The sequence below is a fragment of the Perissodus microlepis genome, chromosome 23 (assembly GCF_051167445.1).
Source record: "Perissodus microlepis isolate ML-2025 ecotype Zambia chromosome 23, ASM5116744v1, whole genome shotgun sequence".
NCBI classification, from domain to species: domain Eukaryota; kingdom Metazoa; phylum Chordata; class Actinopteri; order Cichliformes; family Cichlidae; genus Perissodus; species Perissodus microlepis.
Window position 1 is genome coordinate 7,554,264 of NC_140482.1, and position 19,878 is coordinate 7,574,141.

General features: G+C 42.9%; 2 protein-coding genes across 10 annotated transcripts in view; one reads left to right on the forward strand and one right to left on the reverse strand.

Moving 5' to 3' along the window:
• The window catches only part of LOC146360910 (peripheral plasma membrane protein CASK-like), a 50,104-nt gene that overhangs the window by 25,387 nt on the left and 4,839 nt on the right, over window positions 1-19,878 (forward strand). The window contains exons 6-24 of one of the 9 annotated variants that reach the window (XM_084920355.1): window positions 3,845-3,947; window positions 4,638-4,813; window positions 5,418-5,540; window positions 5,980-6,063; window positions 6,287-6,386; window positions 7,282-7,299; window positions 10,336-10,457; window positions 11,174-11,251; window positions 11,353-11,433; window positions 13,701-13,889; window positions 14,338-14,416; window positions 14,672-14,757; window positions 15,029-15,097; window positions 15,179-15,247; window positions 15,370-15,405; window positions 15,777-15,815; window positions 16,220-16,416; window positions 17,630-17,745; window positions 19,264-19,344. In XM_084920355.1, the coding sequence (XP_084776481.1) occupies window positions 3,845-3,947; window positions 4,638-4,813; window positions 5,418-5,540; window positions 5,980-6,063; window positions 6,287-6,386; window positions 7,282-7,299; window positions 10,336-10,457; window positions 11,174-11,251; window positions 11,353-11,433; window positions 13,701-13,889; window positions 14,338-14,416; window positions 14,672-14,757; window positions 15,029-15,097; window positions 15,179-15,247; window positions 15,370-15,405; window positions 15,777-15,815; window positions 16,220-16,416; window positions 17,630-17,745; window positions 19,264-19,344 (1,846 nt within the window). Of the gene's footprint in view, window positions 1-3,844; window positions 3,948-4,637; window positions 4,814-5,417; window positions 5,541-5,979; window positions 6,064-6,286; window positions 6,387-7,281; window positions 7,300-10,331; window positions 10,458-11,173; window positions 11,252-11,352; window positions 11,434-13,700; window positions 13,890-14,337; window positions 14,417-14,671; window positions 14,758-15,028; window positions 15,098-15,178; window positions 15,248-15,369; window positions 15,406-15,776; window positions 15,816-16,219; window positions 16,417-17,629; window positions 17,746-19,263; window positions 19,345-19,878 lie in introns of all 9 variants that reach the window. The other 8 variants (XM_084920354.1, XM_084920356.1, XM_084920357.1 and 5 more) reach the window with 8 other exon arrangements.
• Window positions 107-2,499, reverse strand: LOC146360911 (putative G-protein coupled receptor 34). Its single transcript, XM_084920363.1, has 2 exons — window positions 2,197-2,499; window positions 107-1,712 (listed from the first exon to the last, which is right to left on the reverse strand). Exon 2 carries the CDS (start codon window positions 1,681-1,683, stop codon window positions 409-411), a length of 1,275 nt encoding a protein of 424 aa, XP_084776489.1. The 5' UTR covers window positions 1,684-1,712; window positions 2,197-2,499; the 3' UTR covers window positions 107-408.

Here is a 19,878-nt window from a genome sequence, read left to right on the forward strand (position 1 = left end):
GAAACACTGGTTGTTGTTAGAGGATCCACCACTGTAACAGTATAGGTATGCCAATATAATGTGCTCTGTGCTGAAAGAGTGTGAAAAGAGAAAAGTTAGTTCTCTATTAAAGTCTACAGCAATTTATTTTTTCTCCATAAAACTTTTTTTTAATACTGAAAATTCTTGACATTCACTCACACACACGCACACACATTTCATATCATCATTAGTCTTGTAAATGTAAATTTTTAAAGACATGGCTGATGCTGTAGTACGTCTTCAGACATAAATCTGTTGTCTTTAACCAATAATGGAAAATGTTAAAAATCCATCTCTGACAGTGGTTCATGTACGGGGGCATAATTTGTTAGAACCGAAGCTGTCAATGGAAATGCTTTACTCCGATTTTTTTTTTTCCTCCTGTGATCACTGTTGGCCAGTAGGTGGAAGCGTAGTCACTCTTGTGCAGCGGAGGTTAGAGTTGATGACACACATACTGGTTCTGGGGGTGAGTGACTGAGTGTTTACACCGAGGTTGGGTACAACCACAGGGACAGACGGCCGTCTGAAATCCATGGTGGAGCTGTTGGATGTCACGTCATTCAGGAAGAGAAGCCGGTGGCCGAGTCTGCGTCCGAGTGCTTGGAGGGCAGCTTTGCGCACCGAGCCCGATAACAGAAAGTACATGACAGGATCCAAGCAACTGTTAAAGGCTGAGAATAACAACATCACCTCATTGGTCCAGTCCATGATTTGCATGTAATTACAGGATAGGCTTGAGCTCAATTGGGAGGAGATGTAGAAGGGGCGAAAGGCGTGGTAGGGCCCGAAGCAGATGGTGAAGAGAAAGAGGACAAAGAAGGACTTCTTTGCGGTTCTCCTGTATCTCTGTGCGTTAGGTAGGTCCGGCTTGTCCCGTGACACCTGCTGCAGCCGTGAGGCAATCTTGGCATAGGAAACCACGAGGATGATGAAGATGAACCAGAACATCACCACCAGCCCTGCGTTGATGTAGGCTTTCCAGTAGGCTTTTTGTCGCGTTTTGTACTGGAAGCACTTATCGCTGTGTTCCTTATCCTCTGGTGCGGCAATCATGGGAATCGTACCCACCAGGAATGCAATCCACAGAACTCCACATGCCACCCAGCTCCACGGCTTGCTTTGCCCCCACAGCCTCAGCCTTAGGCCTCTCCGTGCTCTGCCCTTCCCCTTCAGCCTCAAGTACCTGTCCAGGCTGATGAATCCGAGTAGAAATATGCTCATGTACATGTTCATGTAAAATAGGTTTCCCACCATCTTGCAGGCCACAGGTCCCAGTACCCATTTGTTTCCATTAATATGGAAGAAGACCCTGAAGGGCAGGCATGCCAGGAAGACCAGATCAGCCACTGCACAGTTGATGAGGAACACCCGCACTGAGTTTCGGCCCGAATGCAGGAACAGGAAGACCCACAAAGCAAAGAGGTTACCCACAAGTCCAAAGATGAAGAAAAGAGAGTAGACCACCGCCTGCAGAACACGGAGGCTTTCATTATTAAATGAGCAAGTCATCGGGGTTGAAGTGACAGCTGTGTAGTTTGAAGTGGAGAAAGGAGAAAGAGAAGCCGATGACATGTAGCCTGGGAGGGATGACGTGGATATAGGGAGAGAGGTGTCGAACACTGCAGAGGTTGGGAGTACCGGCCTGAAAGTCGTATTCATTGTGGCTCAGAAGTTTTAAACATCAGGACCTAAGGGAAAAAAGGGGGGAAAATCAGCTTATTTTCACTGAATAGACATACAAAGAAGCTCTTGCTGTCAAAAGTGCAGCAAAACAAGGTGCACGGACTGAAACTGCAATTGTGTGTTTTATGAGTAATACACAGTGAGGTGAGTAATACGTAGGTTGTAGATTAAGGTCACACACAAGTAATGATCTGTGAGTTTTCCACCATCAAGTGGAAATTATAGTAATTTGTGTTGAAAAAAGGTGCCGCACCTTACAAAATTAAAGCTCCGTGCACTGTGCAGCTTTTTCAAAGTTCCACTGTGATTTAGCTTTCACGGGTGGGAGCAGGAGTCATGACTAATCAGAAGTTTTATGCCTGTTTAACGCATAAATTCCAGTCCCACGGTGTTAGAGCGGAGCCAAGGGGTGCATGCTGCAGATGCAAAAGCGCTCACAGTCACTCTGACTCGTACACACAGATGTTTGGATTAAGGTGCAACACTCACCATCAATAATCCTTCCATAGGAGATCCAACACAGCTGTGAATGTGTAGGAGTGTGAGCTCACAGTAGTCCTGCGTGTATTTTCCTCCATCCAACTTCTAATGCTGCTCCATTATCAGTCTCTTAAAGCTTTTGTTAAATGAATAAAGGTGAGTTTAATTGTTTTATGTTAAAAGAAACTAGTCCTGGCTGAGCACCGCCTTTTTGCCGTTTTCACCTCTGAAGTCATTTATCCTGCAGGCTTGTCTGTGTCACCGCTTCTGCTCTGCTCAGCTTGTCTTCAGTCTTTACTGGAAAGCTCTTTCATAGCCTCTCCTCTCTCATAGATGTGAGACGGCCCCCTCTCTCTCTCTCTCTCGCTCTCGCTCTCTCTCTCCACCCCCCCCCTACAAAATTTGCAAAGAATAAGAAGACAGGAAGTGAGCCCACCACTTTTCACACTCACTGTGGTTGTGCATGTCTTCTTACTGTCACAAAAAGTGTGACAGTAAGATGAATGTACCTGAGAGGAATATTGCATTTAACAAAACATTTGATAACATTTTAAACAAATTTTATTTCCAATTAGCATCCACACTTCTGAAAACCATCATTTCATTTGTTGTCTTTTAAAAAAATTAGGTGTGCAACTTGGATTTACTATTATAAAAGAACAAATATGTGAAAATGTGATGGAAAGCAGTTTTATTACCACTGACACAGAACCCGTGATGGAAAACATGCCACGCAACACCGTCCTCGCTGCTCATCAGCTGCTGACATCAGCTGATTAGTTTTCCTCGCAGAAAGCTTTGGGTCGTGGCGAGTCTATTTGTCCAGTGAATTAGATATTAAGTAAAATGTCATAACAATTTTGATTAAGCAGTTTTTACAAATCTGCCGGCGAACGCGGTTGGCTTAATGTCCTTCTCCTTAATAAACTAGCCGTTGTAATTTAGCAGCAGCTATCACGGCACTCGGCAAATATTTTCTTACCTGCCTCTGACCTGCAGTACTAGTCCTGTGTGACTACATGGTGAAGCTTCGGTGTCACCTTTTTCCCACTAGTCTAAGTACATACAGTCTCTTTCTTTCTGCTACTTCCAGGCACTTTTCAACTTGTTCTCTAATGTGTGTGTTTCTGTTGTTTTTGTATATATATTAATGTTTGCTATTGATTCCTGCTGTCTACCATTTATAGAGCTGTACGTGTCTGTCTGTATCCTGCCAAGTTTCTAAAATAAATGAATTAACCAGAATCTAAAAAGCATACTGGAGGGTTAAAAAAGGTCTCTTCAGTTTTGTGAATTACCTCCAGAGTTCTCCATTGCTCACTGCTGGAGTCAGAGTCAACACCGAGCTCTGTAGCACACAAAGTGTGAGACAAAAAATGTGCATCTCCTTTTGAACGCACTGTCAGATTTGTGCAAGCTCAAGTGAAACCAGGGTACACTAACCACCATTTGAACATAATGGAATCTTGCACTCTTGCACAGAGAGCAAAGCAATGCTCTGCAGTGTCTGTGCTTGTGCCTCTTTTATTTTAAAAAAAGTCAGTGTGATTTTTAAAGTCTGCTGGGACTGTCCCGCATCAGTCGGGCCCTAATTGTACCAAGTATTAGCTTGTCTTCATTTGCACTGTGCTGACGCGTGTCTTTCATTCCTCTGCAGCCTCACTGTGTGCTCCTGGCCTCAAAGGAGAACTCTGCTCCAGTGAAACTCGGAGGCTTCGGCGTGGCGATCCAGCTGGGAGAGTCTGGTTTAGTAGCCGGAGGTACACTGAAACACTTTTCAAGGGTTTTCTTGCATTCCGTGATTACAGGTGGCCCACATAACAAGTGTAGGTCTTCCCCCACACCTGTGGTTACCAATTATGCAGAAATGACAGCAAAGTGCACTGACTTGTTAATGAGGTAACAGACTTCACGCAGACTAATGCTTATGTATGCAGTCACCTCCATAGTCTCTTTTAAAGGTCGGGTTTTTCCCCCCTTACTGTACGTCTCACTCATGCTTACATTCTGTCCACAACCTTAATAATAATGAAATGTAATAGATTTGTTTGTTTCTTTGTAATGTTTCAATAAAAATATCCTACTTAATAAAAACTGCCACGTTATTAGAAACAGGTTTTCACTGGTTGTGGTTTAGGCTGGATTGAGCGAAATGACCGGGCAGTATTTTGGATATGAGTAAGCAGGTCTATGTGGGTCTCCTCGAGCAGCCCTAGTCTGTTCCCACAGTCCAAAGACATGCTCATTAGATGAATCACAACATGTAACTGTCTGAGCTATCCACTCTGACTCTCTCATATTGGATTGTGAGATATTCTCCAAGCAGCAGCGCCCTAAAAAAAAAAGAGCATGGACGGGCTTGTTTAAATGTGTTTCAAATAATAATAATAATAAAAAGTTCATCATGAAACTGTATCAGCGTAGTGTATGAAATTTATCTCTTTCCTCAGGTCGAGTGGGCACGCCCCACTTCATGGCCCCAGAGGTGGTGAAAAGGGAGCCTTATGGCAAACCGGTAGATGTGTGGGGATGTGGAGTGATCCTCTTCATTCTGCTGTCCGGCTGCCTGCCTTTCTACGGCACCAAGGAGCGCTTGTTTGAGGCTATCATCAAAGGGAAATACAAGGTAGGCGCTAAATGCCAAAACGGCCTGTTGGTGAACAGAGAAGCACCAGAGCTTTGGCCCTGAGGCTCAGACTGAACTGTGCTGTTGTGCATGTTAGATACAAGGTTGAGGTCTTGGATTACAGGAACTGAATGCAGTGCTTTTACCACATCACTTCAGAACTTCAAATTGCGGCCTGCCTTTCCTCTCCCCCCCCCGGTGTCTTCAGCTTTTCCTCTCACACAACAAGAATGTGAGAGGTGATGAATAAAGTGACTGTATCAGCAGAAAAAAACTAAGATAAAGGTCTGATGAATTATCTGCTTTCAGCACAGTATGAGTTTCCTGTTTGGTGCACTAATCTGTAGCAGATGCAGTCGCAGTGTGCAGAGTGATGGACAACACCGTTGCTATCTTCCATCAAGCGGCTGCCAAAAAAACCAAACTGTAAAACAATGAAGCAAACCACCGAAACATTTTGCACAACAGGGGGGAGAAAAATGATGTGGGTTTATTTATGAAGCATTAAATGGTGTGTAATTTGTCCTCGGATCTTTAATTACTGCCAGATTCGGCTGCCATCCTGGCTACTTCACGCGTTTCTGAATATTTCTCTGGGTTTCAGATGAACCCGCGCCAGTGGGCTCACATCTCTGAGAGCGCCAAGGACCTGGTGAGGCGCATGCTGATGCTTGACCCTGCTGAGAGAATCACTGTCTATGAGGCTCTCAACCACCCCTGGCTGAAGGCAAGATCACAAGACACACACACACACACACACACACACACACACACACACACACACACACACACACACACACACACACACACACACACACACACACACTGCTAACATTAAAATTAACTGAATGCAAGTAAAAATACTCTCACTTCACATCTCGGCAGCTGTAGGAGGTTATTGTCGTTTGATTTCCTCTTTTTTTTCTTTTCTTTTTCATTATCATGTTTACTATTTTAAAAACCCAGAAACGGGCGTGAATATTTGCTGCCTGCTGTAAATGTTTTCGCAAGCTCAAATTCACCTTTAAACCACTGGCCTGACTGATGTTAACTCAAGCACACTTCCTTTTGCTCAGAACCACAGCTCTGCTTTCACATCCGTTCACTGTCTCTGTGCAAGCGCTAATGTCCTTCATCTTTATGTCTGTGATTCCCAACAAATGCAGGAGAGGGACAGGTATGCCTACAAGATCCACCTGCCCGAAACAGTTGAGCAGCTGAGAAAGTTCAACGCCAGGAGGAAGCTGAAGGTTAGCGCAGTGTTATTAGACTCCAAGAGGAAAGGTTTAGATATGAGAGGAAGTCTCTCCACATCCCCTCTGTGCAGATGTTTCTAATGACCCAGATTAAGCTGCTGGCAGAATTTTTACTCTCATCTCAACCTTTTAAACACTATAAACTCTTATGTATAACATCTATTTATATACGTATATTTCACTTAATATCCATGTTACCCCCTACTCTCTGTCCCAGGGTGCAGTGCTGGCTGCTGTTTCCAGCCACAAGTTTAATTCCTACTATGGTGACCCCCCCGAGGAGCTCCATGATTTCTCAGATGATCCCACCTCCTCAGGTAACTGTCAGGCAGACTTTTTCCTCTAAATGTGTTTGCAACAGGGAGACGCAGGTATTAGATTGTTTGTGTGTATGACAAAGAGCCTAAAAGAAGTGAAAAGCATGCCACATTAATTCAAATATAACCTGAAGGACAGTGAAATGGTGTTGATTACAGTAAGGTTATTTTAATGGATGGATTCAATTATTGAAACCCTCTTTAAAAGTGTTCAGTGTGTGCATGTTGCGCAACAGAACATGATCACAATTGCTTTCTAGCTCTGTTTGTGCTCACGTGGTTTCTATTCTGGTGTCTTTGTGAAAAGCAGCTGTCGGTGCACAGCTTCCCTGTTTAATGAACACATTTCCCAACAGCAGCCTCACTTCCCTGTCTCAGCGTTCCACTTTCACTTCTGCTGTTGAGAAGACTGCAGGCCGTGCCGGCCAGAGCTGAGCAACACAAAGAAACCCGACCCAGTTCTAAACGATAGAAACAGAGTGCGTTTCAGTGTCAGCTAATCAGCGGGATCAGTCTAATGAACCTGTTTTGTTTATTTATTTATTAATTTTTTCCGAGTTTGTGCTGTAAAAGCAGCTGCTGCAGCCACGTGGACTCGTATGTCCGTTGTGCTGAGGCTGGCAGTCTGCTGCAGTCATGCTTCCTGGTGACTGTTTTATTTTTGCAGCTGTGTTGCTTCAGACATGTTGCTCGACTAGACGTGTTGCGTTGTAGATCCCTGCAGCAGCTCGGCAGACTTTGTCCAGATTTAGCTGCTTTTGCTGATTCTCTCTGTCTGCCGTAGCTGCGTTTTGTTTTTTGTTCATCTCTGCAGCCGTAGTTGCTTTTAAACCTCCTCTAATCTCAGCTTCTCTTTCTTTGGTGTTGTTTTCTCCTTCTGCTGTGCTGTCTCTAGGACTGCTAGCTGCTGAAAGTACGTATACCCCCTCCTCTTACCCCCTCCACACTCATAGATTGTGGATGTGTGATATCACCATGACATCACTTGCTCTGTTGTTGCATTTCTCCCATGTGTTGAATGATGTGGGTATTAATCCTCCATGCCTCTGTGCCCCCTCTGTCTCCTCTGCTGTCTCCTCTTTTAAAGAACTTATTTTGCTCTGGTGTGTGTTTATTCTGACTGCTTCCTTTTGACTTGTGAAGATGAAGCACATGCATCTCCATTATTGTGGCAACGTGAAGCTTTGAAAACCAGATTAAGACATGCTGATGAGTAGTTTGTGCAGTGAGCAAAAACAAAAGTAAAGACGATAAGATGCTTGCATCCTCAGTGTCCTAACTAACAATAAGATCTTTTATCTCCACTTTTCAGAGCAAGCTGCTTTTTACTGGTGCTCACAGCTTCCTGTAAACCAATTTGTCTCCCAAATTTATGCTGGTAACTAAAGGGCACTTATTGTGCTCTAGATAGACAGATTTATTTATTTTTTTACATAAAGGTCATTCTTGAACTTAGATGCTGCTCTGATAGAGGTCAAGAATAAAAATATGAAATGAATAAACATGTTCCCATTTAAATGATTACTCATTACACTATCATAGCATGTTTGACTACTTCTAGCTGCATTTGTAAACTAAACATCATTGTCTTCATGCACTCTAATAAATCAGCCTTTAATTGCTGTGTACAGGCCTTTACGCACCGAGCGTGTTTCGATAAAAACAACATGAAATTCAGAATTCTTTTGCATGCGTGAGCTTGTGGGAAAAAAAAAATGAAATCCACATCAAGCAGTGATGAGTTTGTCTGGATGTTTCTAAACAAGGAAAGCCTTGAGGCGACTTTTGTTGTGATTTGGCGCTATATAAATAAAATTGAATTGAATTGAAAGTAGTGGTGTGCAATACTGAATATTTTGGTATCGATCCGACAAGTAAATACGGGCCAGTATCGCCTATAGCGATACTTTTCGATAAATAAGGTGGATGCATCATTGAATCGCTTAATTTCAATTAATTTTCATGACCATAAGTGTTTTTGTGAGGTTTCCTTTTTTATTATTAAATAGTTTAAACCCAGGACATAATTAGGACATAGTTTATAATTAAATAGAAAATTAATATTATCAATTTTTTATTTATTTATTTTTTGAAAAATCTTTAAAAAAAAAAAAGTGTTCGCAAACCAGTAAACAAATTAAAACAAGTGCTGTTGAGAAACTATAATACAAAAATTACAATTAAAATTCTCAACAACAAAAACAACAACTGGTGAAAATATAAATAATGTGTAAACAACTTAACAACCCCCAAAGCGTCTAAGTCACGTCACGTGACGGCGCAACATCTCACCTCAAGAGGGTGGAGGGGGAGGAGAGTGTGCCTGCTGTGCGCTGACACAGGAGCGGCGAATCCGGCGACCTGGCTGTTTCGTCTTTGCCAAAACCACAGCACTGCAAACAAGAGCGGAACCTAAAGTAAAGAAGTAGTATCAATCCGATACCGATGCCAACTTGGTATCGATACAATCGATATTTGAGTTCGAATCAAAGTTCGAATTCGAAGTTCGAATCACATTTGAGAAAACATTTCAGAGAGCCGACTGACCCAGAGCAGCAGCTAACTGGGTGTCTGAAGTAAAATAGGATTATTGTATGTGGTCTGCTTGGTCAGATCGGTCTGTTCACATCCGAAAAACCAGGAAAAAAAAGAACTCGATCTGCAGATTGTTGAGCATAATTGTGCGATTAGTGTGAACAGCTGCATTGAGAACATACGAGTCCAAAAAAAACCTTTTTAAAACACATGCGACATTCACACCAGTCCTCCACGTCCGGTGTGTAAAAGCCTCAAGTTTTGAAGTGTTGTATTCTCTTTTTTAAATCTTTAGCCTTTCGTAACATTATGACTCACCGGTTATTTTTATATAATATAGTGAGAGCTCTTTCAAGTTGAAGAAAGAGCTCTCACTAAGATGTGCTAAAAAAAGAGGAAGTTTTTAACAGCTTAAACTCTGCTCTGCTGCATCTTTCATACATCACAGAACTCCCGATTAGCCCTCTGTTCGTCAGTTATTGCACATATTTAGAACAAAGTCTTTCGCGTATTTTCTTCAGCTCAGTTTTTTGGGCTTATTTTTGTAGGCTTCCTTCATAACTGAGCAAAACAGGCTCAAGCTCCTCTAAAACAAAGCTTCACTTATAGTAAACCGCCTCAAGTCTGCAAGTCTGAATAATTAACTGTTTATTAAATTAAGATGTAATGTTAATCTTTATCTTTATAAAGGACAGAAGTCGTGTCTTAGCCTCGGAAGGCTTTGTCAAACTGTGAGCTGAAGTGTTACTGAGTTAAATTGGTGACACTTTTGTGGTTTCACTTAAGGTGTGATCTTTCTGAGCCTTTTTAAACTTTGTTTCTCTCTCACACACACACACACACACACACACACACACACACACACACACACACACACACACACACACACACACAGTTCATGTTTACACGGCCTGAGAAGAATTTTAATAACGTTGTGTGTCAGATTGTAATTCTCTCCCTGCTGCGTTTTTTTTTGTTTTTGTTTTTGTTTTCCTTGGGAGTGCTGCTCCTCGTCATCCACACTGTGACTTTTTGAACTGACTTTCTTCTGATGTATTGATGCCATGTACCGCTGTTTCTCTGGTTTTGCTGCATGTGTGGGCGATGCAGCAGGTACTTGGGGTTCAATAGTTCTGAGTGTTTATGTGTGTGTGTGTATTCCAGTGTTTTCACTTGTACTGTTTGTGATTTTCTTTTTTTTTTTTGGGTTATTTGTGGAATTTGTTGTTTTTGTTTTGTTTGTGTTTTTGCCTGTTTCTGGTAGTGTGCCATGTTCAGTGTTTGCATTTTGTGTAGTGTTGAAGAGACTGCTTTGTGTACTTGTGAATGTTTGTGTAATTATGAGTGAGTGTATATTTGGAGTGTGTAACGTACGTGTGTGTGTGTGTGTGTGTGTGTGTGTGTGTGTGTACAGGGGCAGTATCACAGGTTTTGGACAGTCTAGAGGAGATCCATGCATTGACAGACTGCAGTGAGAAAGATATGGACTTCCTGCACAGCGTCTTCCAGGACCAGCACCTCCACACTCTGTTAGATGTGAGTAAACGCTTCCTCTGCAGTATCTAAAGTATCCAGTAGGTGCCATGACAAATCAACAATACAGTGTTCCCTCGTTTATCGCAGGAGTTCTAAAAATAACCCGCGATAGGTGAAATCTGCGAAGTAGCCAGCTTTATTTTTTTACAACTATTATAGATGTTTTAAGGCTGTAAAACCCCTCACTACACACTTTATACACTTTTCTCAGACAGGCATGAGCATTTTGACACTTTTCTCTCTTGTTTAAACACTCTCAAAGTTCAAACCTTCGTAGAAGAATAAGTCCAGCGATTGCTTTTGATGGTGCAAAACGTTTCATTGACATTGTTGTGTTTGTTGGGGGGGAAAACTTACAAACATACAGTACAGCATTTCAGAGTCACACTGCTAGCGATCGAAGATTTATGTAAATTTGACAAGCTGAACGCATTCTGTACTGTACAGGACACACAGCACGGAGGAGATTTATTGACAATGGCCTACAGCCAATCAGGATGCTGAACACAATGCGCTGTTAAAAAAAAAAAAAAAAAAAAAAAAAAAGCACAAAAAAAAATCCATGAAATAGCGAGGCCGCGAAATGTGAACTGCGTTATAGCGAGGGACCACTGTAAACCACATGTATGCTCCACACGGCTCCTTGGGCTTTCCATCTTTGCTTGCATTATCATCTCCTGAATGTCATTAGCTGTTTGTTGTTGCTGTTATTTCAGCTTTATGACAAAATCAACACCAGGTCGTCCCCTCAGATCAGAAATCCTCCAAGTGACGGAGTGCAGAGAGCCAAAGAGGTGAGGAAATCTAGAAATAAAAATGTCTTCTAAACTCTCTGAAGTGTAGCTTATAGATCGTCTTTCCAAGCTCGCCTCTAAAAGTTTATTTTCCTCTGCAGGTACTGGAAACCATCTCCTGTTACCCAGAGAATATGGAGGCCAAGGAGCTCAGGAGGATCCTCACACAGCCACACTTCATGGTGGGATATACAGCAGCACACACATTCTTAATCTAGGAATTGGGATTACAGCCTTCTGTGTCAGAAGTTGGGTCCTTTTGTCAGCCCACATAACTCCCTGGGCTACAAATCTGCTTAGCACCTGAGCTTTTGGTGAGCGCTCGCACAGGAAAGGCACAGACAGCAGAGCTGAAGAGAGCATGTACTAAAGGGCTTCCACCTGCAAGCAGTGCCGATACTTTGGCTTTGCATCAGCTAGACTATCGTCAGATGATTCTAGCGGCCAGTACAAACCAGAGACGAAGGGATGCCGAGGATACCGATGAAAGACCTGGAAGATAGAAACTGAGCTAGAAGAAGTTAGTGGTGGCTTTCATGTAAAGGTACTGAGGTTCTAGTCGAGAGTAGCTTTGTATTAAAGTATTTAAGTCAGAATAGGGTTGTTTTTACTCTGTGCGTGTGTGTGTGTGCGTGCGTGTGTGTGTGTATCGCTATCCACAGCAGCTAGCTGTAGGATGGTACCGCTGTTCTGTATCTGGGTTAGAAACATAAGAAGCCGAGCTGTTTGTGTGTTTGTGTGTCTCTCTGCTGAATCGGTATGTGACACTTAACTGGAGCTGTCATGCTTTAAGTTTGGTTAAATCCAATTAGCCTGTCCTGCACCCTGACCTGACTGCCTGGTTAATCCTGCCACAGACATTTAACTGTGCTGCTAGCAGAACTGGTGTGAAGGGGCTTAGTGTGGCAGCACATGGGGCAGAAAACGCCTTTGAGTTTTTTCCTCTGAGCTGTATGATTTTAGTAATCACTTCAGTTATGAAGTAGTGATGCAAGGACATGTTTTGTTCCCTTTAATTATGGACTTAAGCAGTGAGGATTCAGGGGGATTCAGCATCAAACATTTAGTCCATTGTTGACGTGTCCTGTAAATGCGCACTAACGTCTTTGTTATTAGTTCTTTTCAGCTGCTCTCTTCACTGCAAGTCAAAAGCCTTTAGTGCCAGCTGTTCCAAAGCTCCCTGACTGTCATGCATCATCAGTGTACATGCTGTCGCTCTGATGAGCAGCTGTGATCATTTGGCAAGCTGGGCTGGTGGATGTTTAAAAAAAAAAAAACCCAAAAAAACCCCTGTGTGTCAGTGACATGATTAGTGCCCAAAGAGGATTAGTGTAAGCTACACTCTCTTCACACTCGTACAAAAACACTGTGTGTGCTCACACGTACCTTCTCTTGACAGGGATTTTGCAGCATGTTTTCTTGGCCAGCTTGAACCAATATTTTCTGCCTCAGCACTGACACAAAAACTGCACCCAGAAAGAATAACCCTGAAACAGCATGGCATTAATACCCACGTATCTATAGGGCCCACACACACTGGGGTCCTTTAAAGAAAAAGGAGAATTGCTGCCTTGTTGTTGTGCTTCTGCACATCAGTCTCAGTTTGTCTGTCTAGATCAGGGACGTCAAACTCCTTTTATATCGTGGGCCAGATGCCTACGTGGGCAGACCAGTGAAGCTCCTGTCAGTGTAAGGAACTTTAATTACACATTATGAGTGAAGGTAAAGCTGTTAAACTCATGAAAATACAGTTAAAAGTCCAAAATGTACGCCTTCCTTCACTTTTTCCATTGCTGTCCAGCATTAGAGTCTCTGCTGGACCAATTCTGGCTACTGGGCCTCATGTTTGACACCTGTGGTCTGGATGAATCTAATATATGAAAGATTTGTGAAGTAATTTAATAGGTGGGTACCAGAGAGTCAGCTTCTCCACCTCTTAGTTAAGGTGATGATTTTAAAGGGCACGCTGATGCAGTGAAGTTAATCTTTGACCTATGAGACAGATTTGTAAAATGTCATGATTTGCAAATGTTATATTTTTAGGTTAGCTTTTTGTTGAGGTCACGATGACCTTTTTTTTTTTTTTTAACCACCTTACTGTAATTAGTTCATCCTTGAGTTCAGTATTTGTCACATGTAGAAATTCCCTTAAACGTTTGGATGTCATAAAGAACACAAATGAGCAACATTTGCCCGTCACAGACAGGAGTACCAAAGTGTTTCACAGAAAATACCTGAAAATGAAACTTTCAAAGAGCGAGGCGAGCAGACAGCTCAAAAACATGCTGCTGAAAATAAAGCTTCTCTTTATTTTCACTCTCGGTTAACCCCCTTGCAGGGTGAAAGAGAAAATATACAAATAAACAAGGCAGACCAATACACACCACCATCCAAAACAGGAAAGAGCTGTCATCGTCTGCAAGTCTTAACACTGAGTGTTTGTGTCCAGGCTCTGCTGCAGACCCACGATGTGGTGGCACACGAGGTGTACAGCGACGAGGCGTTGAGGGTGACTCCCCCGCCTACTTCACCGTACCTGAACGGAGACTCCCCAGACAGCACCAACGGAGACATGGACTTGGAAAATGTCACCAGGGTTCGGCTGGTTCAGTTTCAGAAGAACACAGATGAGCCCATGGTGTGTGCAGGAAGCTCACATTTCAGAAACCTAGAGTTAAAACCTTTTCTATGTCAACAACAGTGGGAACTAAATTAGCTACAGCTACTGCGATTATTTGTGGTTCAGCATTATTTCTAATAGAAGAGTATAATGGTGGGTGTGGCACAGAGGCTAATGAAAACGCTGTCATCTGGCCATTAGCAGCGTCTTTGTCCTGTCTTCTTCTCCTCACCCCCAACTGGCCGCGGCAGATGAGCCCTGGAGGTTTCTTGCTGTTAAAAGGGAGTTTTTCCTTTCCACTGTCGCCAAAGCACTTCCTCATATAATTGTTGGTTTTCTTTGTAGTATCATAAGGTCTTACAATATAAAGTGCTTTGAGTCAGCTGTTCTTGCGATTTGGTGCTATGTAAATAAACTTGAATTGAAAAAACTGAATAGTTATGCGCTGACCCTGTGTCTGTTCCAGGGCATTACTCTGAAAATGAACGACCTCAACCACTGCATTGTGGCCCGCATCATGCATGGTGGGATGATCCATCGACAAGGTAAATCATGTCATATGAGATGGCATTTAAAATGTCCTCATTCATCTAGTAAGTGTTGTGAGTAACAAAGTGTGATAGTTCTTATGTTGTACTCTCACATTGGAGTGACTTCTGGTAATGTGACATAACACAACGCGACTCCACGTTGGCTGGGCTCTCGGGGTGTTCCTAGTCTCTGATTTGTGAAATACTGATGTCTCAACACCCACGAGCCTCGTTTGTAACCTTTATTAATTCATTCTTTCTGCACTTCAGGGACTCTGCATGTAGGAGATGAGATCCGGGAGATTAATGGCATCAGCGTTGCTAATCAGACGGTAGAACAGCTCCAGAAGATGCTGGTAGGTCACACCAGCTCTGAGCAGGCAGTTTTTCAGCTGATATCACTGCATTTCTTTGAATTTATTCAGCATGTTAAAGATGTAATGTTAGTGATGTATTGTACCAAAAGATGGCATCAAGTAGCATTTAAAACTGTTTGTTTACTTCTAATGTCCAAAAAACTACTAGGGGACACTAAAAATAGGGAGTGAATAAAAGCAACAGTGGTCCCTCTGTGATTGAACTATTGTAATGGTTAAAGATTTTAAAAAATGCTCTTCGTCTCCACAGAGAGAGATGAGGGGAAGCATCACCTTCAAGATTGTGCCCAGTTACCGATCCCAGTCAATGTCTTGTGAGGTACAAAACTATCAGTGCACACATTTTGTTTCACATGCATTGTGGGGAATTAAATCCTTAGGTTTCTATATCCCGTTGCAGAAAGAGTCTCCGGATTTATCTCGACAGTCACCTGCAAATGGTCATGCTAGTGTGACCAGCTCCATCCTGGTACGTTCAGTGTAACGGTGACCAAAAGTGAAAGCTCATAGCAACAAATCATCTTGTTAATGGATCTGGATTAAGATCATTCTCTTAAAATACTAAAAGTCTCTTTGTGTGTTGCCAAATAGGACCTGCCATCGACTATTCAGCCTAAAGGCCGTCAGGTAAGATTTCCTAATTGTTTACACCACACGTGCACTCCCCCGATGCAACGGTGTGCTTACACAGCATGTATGTACCTACATCACTCGTGTTTCCCCCCCCTTCGCATTCCACCTGTTCTGATTACACCAAGTCTTGGTCTTCACTGTAGGGCCTCCATCAGAGAGAGAGAGCACATACTATAGAACAAAAGTTGTCATTTATATCCTCTGCATGATAAAGTCCATCATCACACACACACACGTGTATATAAAATGCAGCACAAACTTTGTATTTTTGTATGGGTTCCTCATAACCTTTTTCTTGACTCCCCCCGACATTTTCTACTGCATGATATACTGTATGTGTGTGTGTGATGCTCTCAACCCCATAGATCTGCAGACCTGCTATCAAGGACAAATTGTCCATCAAGGTAAGATGGAGCTTGGTGGACCCTCCGTAGAAGTAGATCCCGACTCCTCTCAGCCCTCCCCTCCCTGCCCCGCAAAGTTTGGTTCCTCATCGTAATGGTGCTTAGATCCCATGTTTGCTGTCAAAGCTTAGGCTTCATAATAGTTCATCAGTAGAGAGAATATGGATGTATGTGCACAAGCCAATGAATCCAGCCGCAGGCAGAGACGCAGCAAAGCTCTTTGTTCGATCACGTTAGTCCCGCTGTTCATCAGTCTGAGTGTTTGTGCTTTTTCCTGCTCTGGCTTTTGTACTGCTGTCTTATTTCTGACTACTTACCAATGTAGCAGCCGGTCTCTTCATAAGGGCAGCTTGTCGTCCTCTCCTCACCTAATGTAGGCTTTTCTCACTGTTCTGCACCTACAGATTTATGTACGCGCTCAATTTGAGTACGACCCGGCAAAAGACGACCTCATCCCATGCAAGGAAGCCGGCATCCGCTTCCGGGTAGGTGACATCATTCAGATCATCTCCAAGGATGACCACAACTGGTGGCAAGGAAAGCTGGAGAACACCAAGAATGGCACAGCCGGACTCATCCCCTCACCTGAACTGCAGGAATGGTGAGTACAGCAAACATTCAACGCCAGTTTGAAGCTAAAACTGTAGCAAGTCTTAGCTGTTATGGAGTTTTCTGATGAAGTTAGTGTAGGGCCGCTAAATAGTAAAAATATCCAGACTACCCTGAGTGATTACAGATGCACCTCTAATAACATGACAGCTGGTGATTGTGTAGAAGAAACATGGTTCTGAAGGATGACATCACAGATGCGCTTACAGTACAAATGTATTTAGACTACTGTCCTTGCTGTACTCATGCTGTGTAGTACAACTATGGAAAACTAGGCACTCTGTCTTTGTAATGTTCTTGTTATTTAAAGACAAACTCGGGAACAGAAATCCTGTTATCTGGGGACAGAGAGCTTAGTTTACTACTCCCCTGCAGCAGCACATGAGCCCGTTCTGCACCTGCTGGATTCAGCCTGGCCTCTGCGCTCCTGTGTAGATGCAGAATGCCACAGTGAGCTGGCCATACAGAAGGAAAACAGGCAGGAAGAGACGGGCTGGCCGGTTAGCAGCGATTAGCCTTTGAAAATAAGGAGTGTGTTTGTGTGAATCCCAGACTGCATTGACGAGAACATTAAAATGTAAATCTGACAGCCTGTTAAATGTGCATTGTGAGTGGTATTAACATTGTACTAACAATAAGAATGATTGGTCCTCCTTCCACTGACCTACATTTTACAATCTGGGCCTGAGTAAATTTCAGTGTCTTGCTTCCTGTTGTGTTTGCTGTGGTTAGTGATGGCATTACATGCCCGAGTTCATCTGAACCACACTTGTCAAGTAGCCAGGGCACGGTAGGCAGTCACCACACAAGTTCACAAATATGCACGGTGTTGATCACAAAGATCAAAATACAAGTTTGTAGTTTAAAATAAAAATGCACATCAGTGGCTGAAGCTTTTTATTTTAAAACACACCTTATTATGTTGGCCATGAAGTCTTTGTGAAGCCAGGCACCCCTGCCAGGATTCAAGCCTGGAACTAACCAGTATCCTAGAGGGGGATGGAGGTAGCTTCACAACATTAGTCCCTCCACCATAATGCTGGTGCTTGTGTCAGTGTGCATAAATAAATGTAAAGCAGGGTAAAAGCTCTTTTAAATGATTCCCCTCTGCATTATTGTAAAATGCTAAATTCCTTCTACACTCACATGCTGACATTTACCTTTGGTCACATGTGGCCATTCAACAGTGCATGTGTTGCTTTCAGGCGTGTGGCGTGTATAGCAATGGAGAAGACCAAACAGGAACAGCAGGCCAGCTGTACCTGGTTTGGCAAGAAGAAGAAACAGTACAAAGACAAATACCTGGCCAAGCACAACGCAGGTAAGCCAACAAGTCACACTAACACTCACTTACTGTAAGCAGTTAACTTGACCGCTCACTAATGCAAAACTGTAATATGACCCTAGTTAGGGGTTGCAGTGGTGATGGTGACAGGCACTAGTCCCTGATATTGTCAAGTCCTGTCAGGTAGCCTGGCAGTGAAGCCTTTTCACTAAAACAAGAATATTTTTTGAGATCTTTGATTCATAAGCAAAGGTTTAATAGCTATCAAGTATTGCTGTACTCAAGTACCTGTTCTTATTCATTCATTTATATAACTAAGCTACATTGAATAGTCTGAACTGTTTTCCTATATCTCCTTGATAATGTGCAGTAGATTAATAAATGTGCAGTTAGAATCTTAATATCTTGTTTGGGCAATAAAAAGGAAGTGCTGTGACGCATGTCCTTTCAACTGAAGTGATGAAGACTGATTATTGCTAACCTTGTAACGGCACTGTTGCCCCTGTTGTAGTGACTGTAGATGATCCTGTATGTGTAACTGTTGCATGTCTGTTGCCTTTTCCCTCTGACAGACCTCTTCTGCTGCCGTCTCAATTTGACCTCATTTTCAGTGACTAACAGCTCTGTTAACAAGTTTTGTTATGGTGTTTTTTGTTTGATTTGTCTTCTTTTATGGTGTCTTTTTATTAACCCTTCCGCTCCCACCCTTTGTCCATATTTCATGCTGTCTCTTACCCAATGACATGGCTGCATGTAAGTAACTCCAGAGAGCTGGCATCCAGCTTCTACGTATTTCTTCCTTCTCTCTGCTTTCATGCCTCGTCTTCTTCCTGATGTCTCCTTGACTTTTGAATGACAGCAGCTTTGTCAGACTTGTTATGAGCTGCCCTGGTTTGTAATTCAGATTAAAGAGATGTTAGTCAGCTTGATTCAGTTTTTCTGTTTTACCAAGGTTAGTGCAAATAAGTAGGTTTTAATGCTTTCTCGAGGCATTCGACCTTCATCGGGTGTGCCTGTTTGAATGAGCAGTTGGTGTACATTATGGCGGCATTTGAATAATTCAAGCCCGCCTGACTGAGAATCCCAGGTTTGATTTATGCCACAGGGACAAAACATTGGAATGAATGTTAATCTCATTAGCATCAGCATTGCATGTGTTCCCTTAGACACCTTATTAGGTGCACCCATCTGACACCACAGTGATCTGAAAAGAGCCCTGTGATACATTCTGCTTCATGAAGGCTGGAGTTTTACAAAAGGTGTTGCTTCATATAAAGTTAGGAGCAACAACATACCCTTGTACAGTGGCAACATGAGGTTTGATGAAGCAGGATTTATTGGAGGGCTGCTGTGTTTTGCAGCGGTCTAAGTCACGCTTACCAGAGAGAACAAGGCATTCATTTGTTAAGCACACGCTTCAAAATTCATCTATGGAGTTCATTTTATACGCTAAAACATGTTTAAGTAGTTCATACTGTCCATTATAATTAGCATTTCCATGTAACGCATGCCCTCTTCTTACTTATAGCTAATCCTGTTTATTCTCTGATGCAGTGTTTGATCAACTAGATCTGGTGACATATGAGGAGGTGGTTAAACTGCCGTCATTTAAGAGAAAAACGCTGGTTTTACTTGGTAAGTAAACACAGAAAAGCAAATGACTACAACTACAAACCATGCAGCCTGCACGACTGGCCCGTTCAGTACCTCTTCTGCTTTTCCAGATACTTTTGTAGTTGCACATCAGGTTGTGCCGTAAGGCTTTCCGAGGGGTTTGTGGTTACAGCGTGCCTACGGTGTAGATTTAACAGAGTATAAATACACTGTAATTTGGTGTCCCAGGTGGAGGAGTTTAAGTATAGCTAACTTGTTCACAAGTGAGGCAAGAAAGGGGCTAGAGGCTGACGGTGGGATCAGTGCAGTGTCTGCAGTTATGCAGATGCTGGTCTGTTGCGGTGAAGAGAGCTCAGACTGACAGCAAAGCTACATCTCCATCCTAACCTTTGACCAAAGGCTGCAGGTTAGGTCATTTTGGAGGGACTAAGAGTAGAACTACTGCTGCTGCCTGAGAGGAGCCAGTTAGGTGTTTGGGTTTCTGATTGGGAGTAGACCGGGGGCAAGAGGCGCTGCCCTCAAAATCAGATAAATGGCAGAAGATAGTGTTTTTGG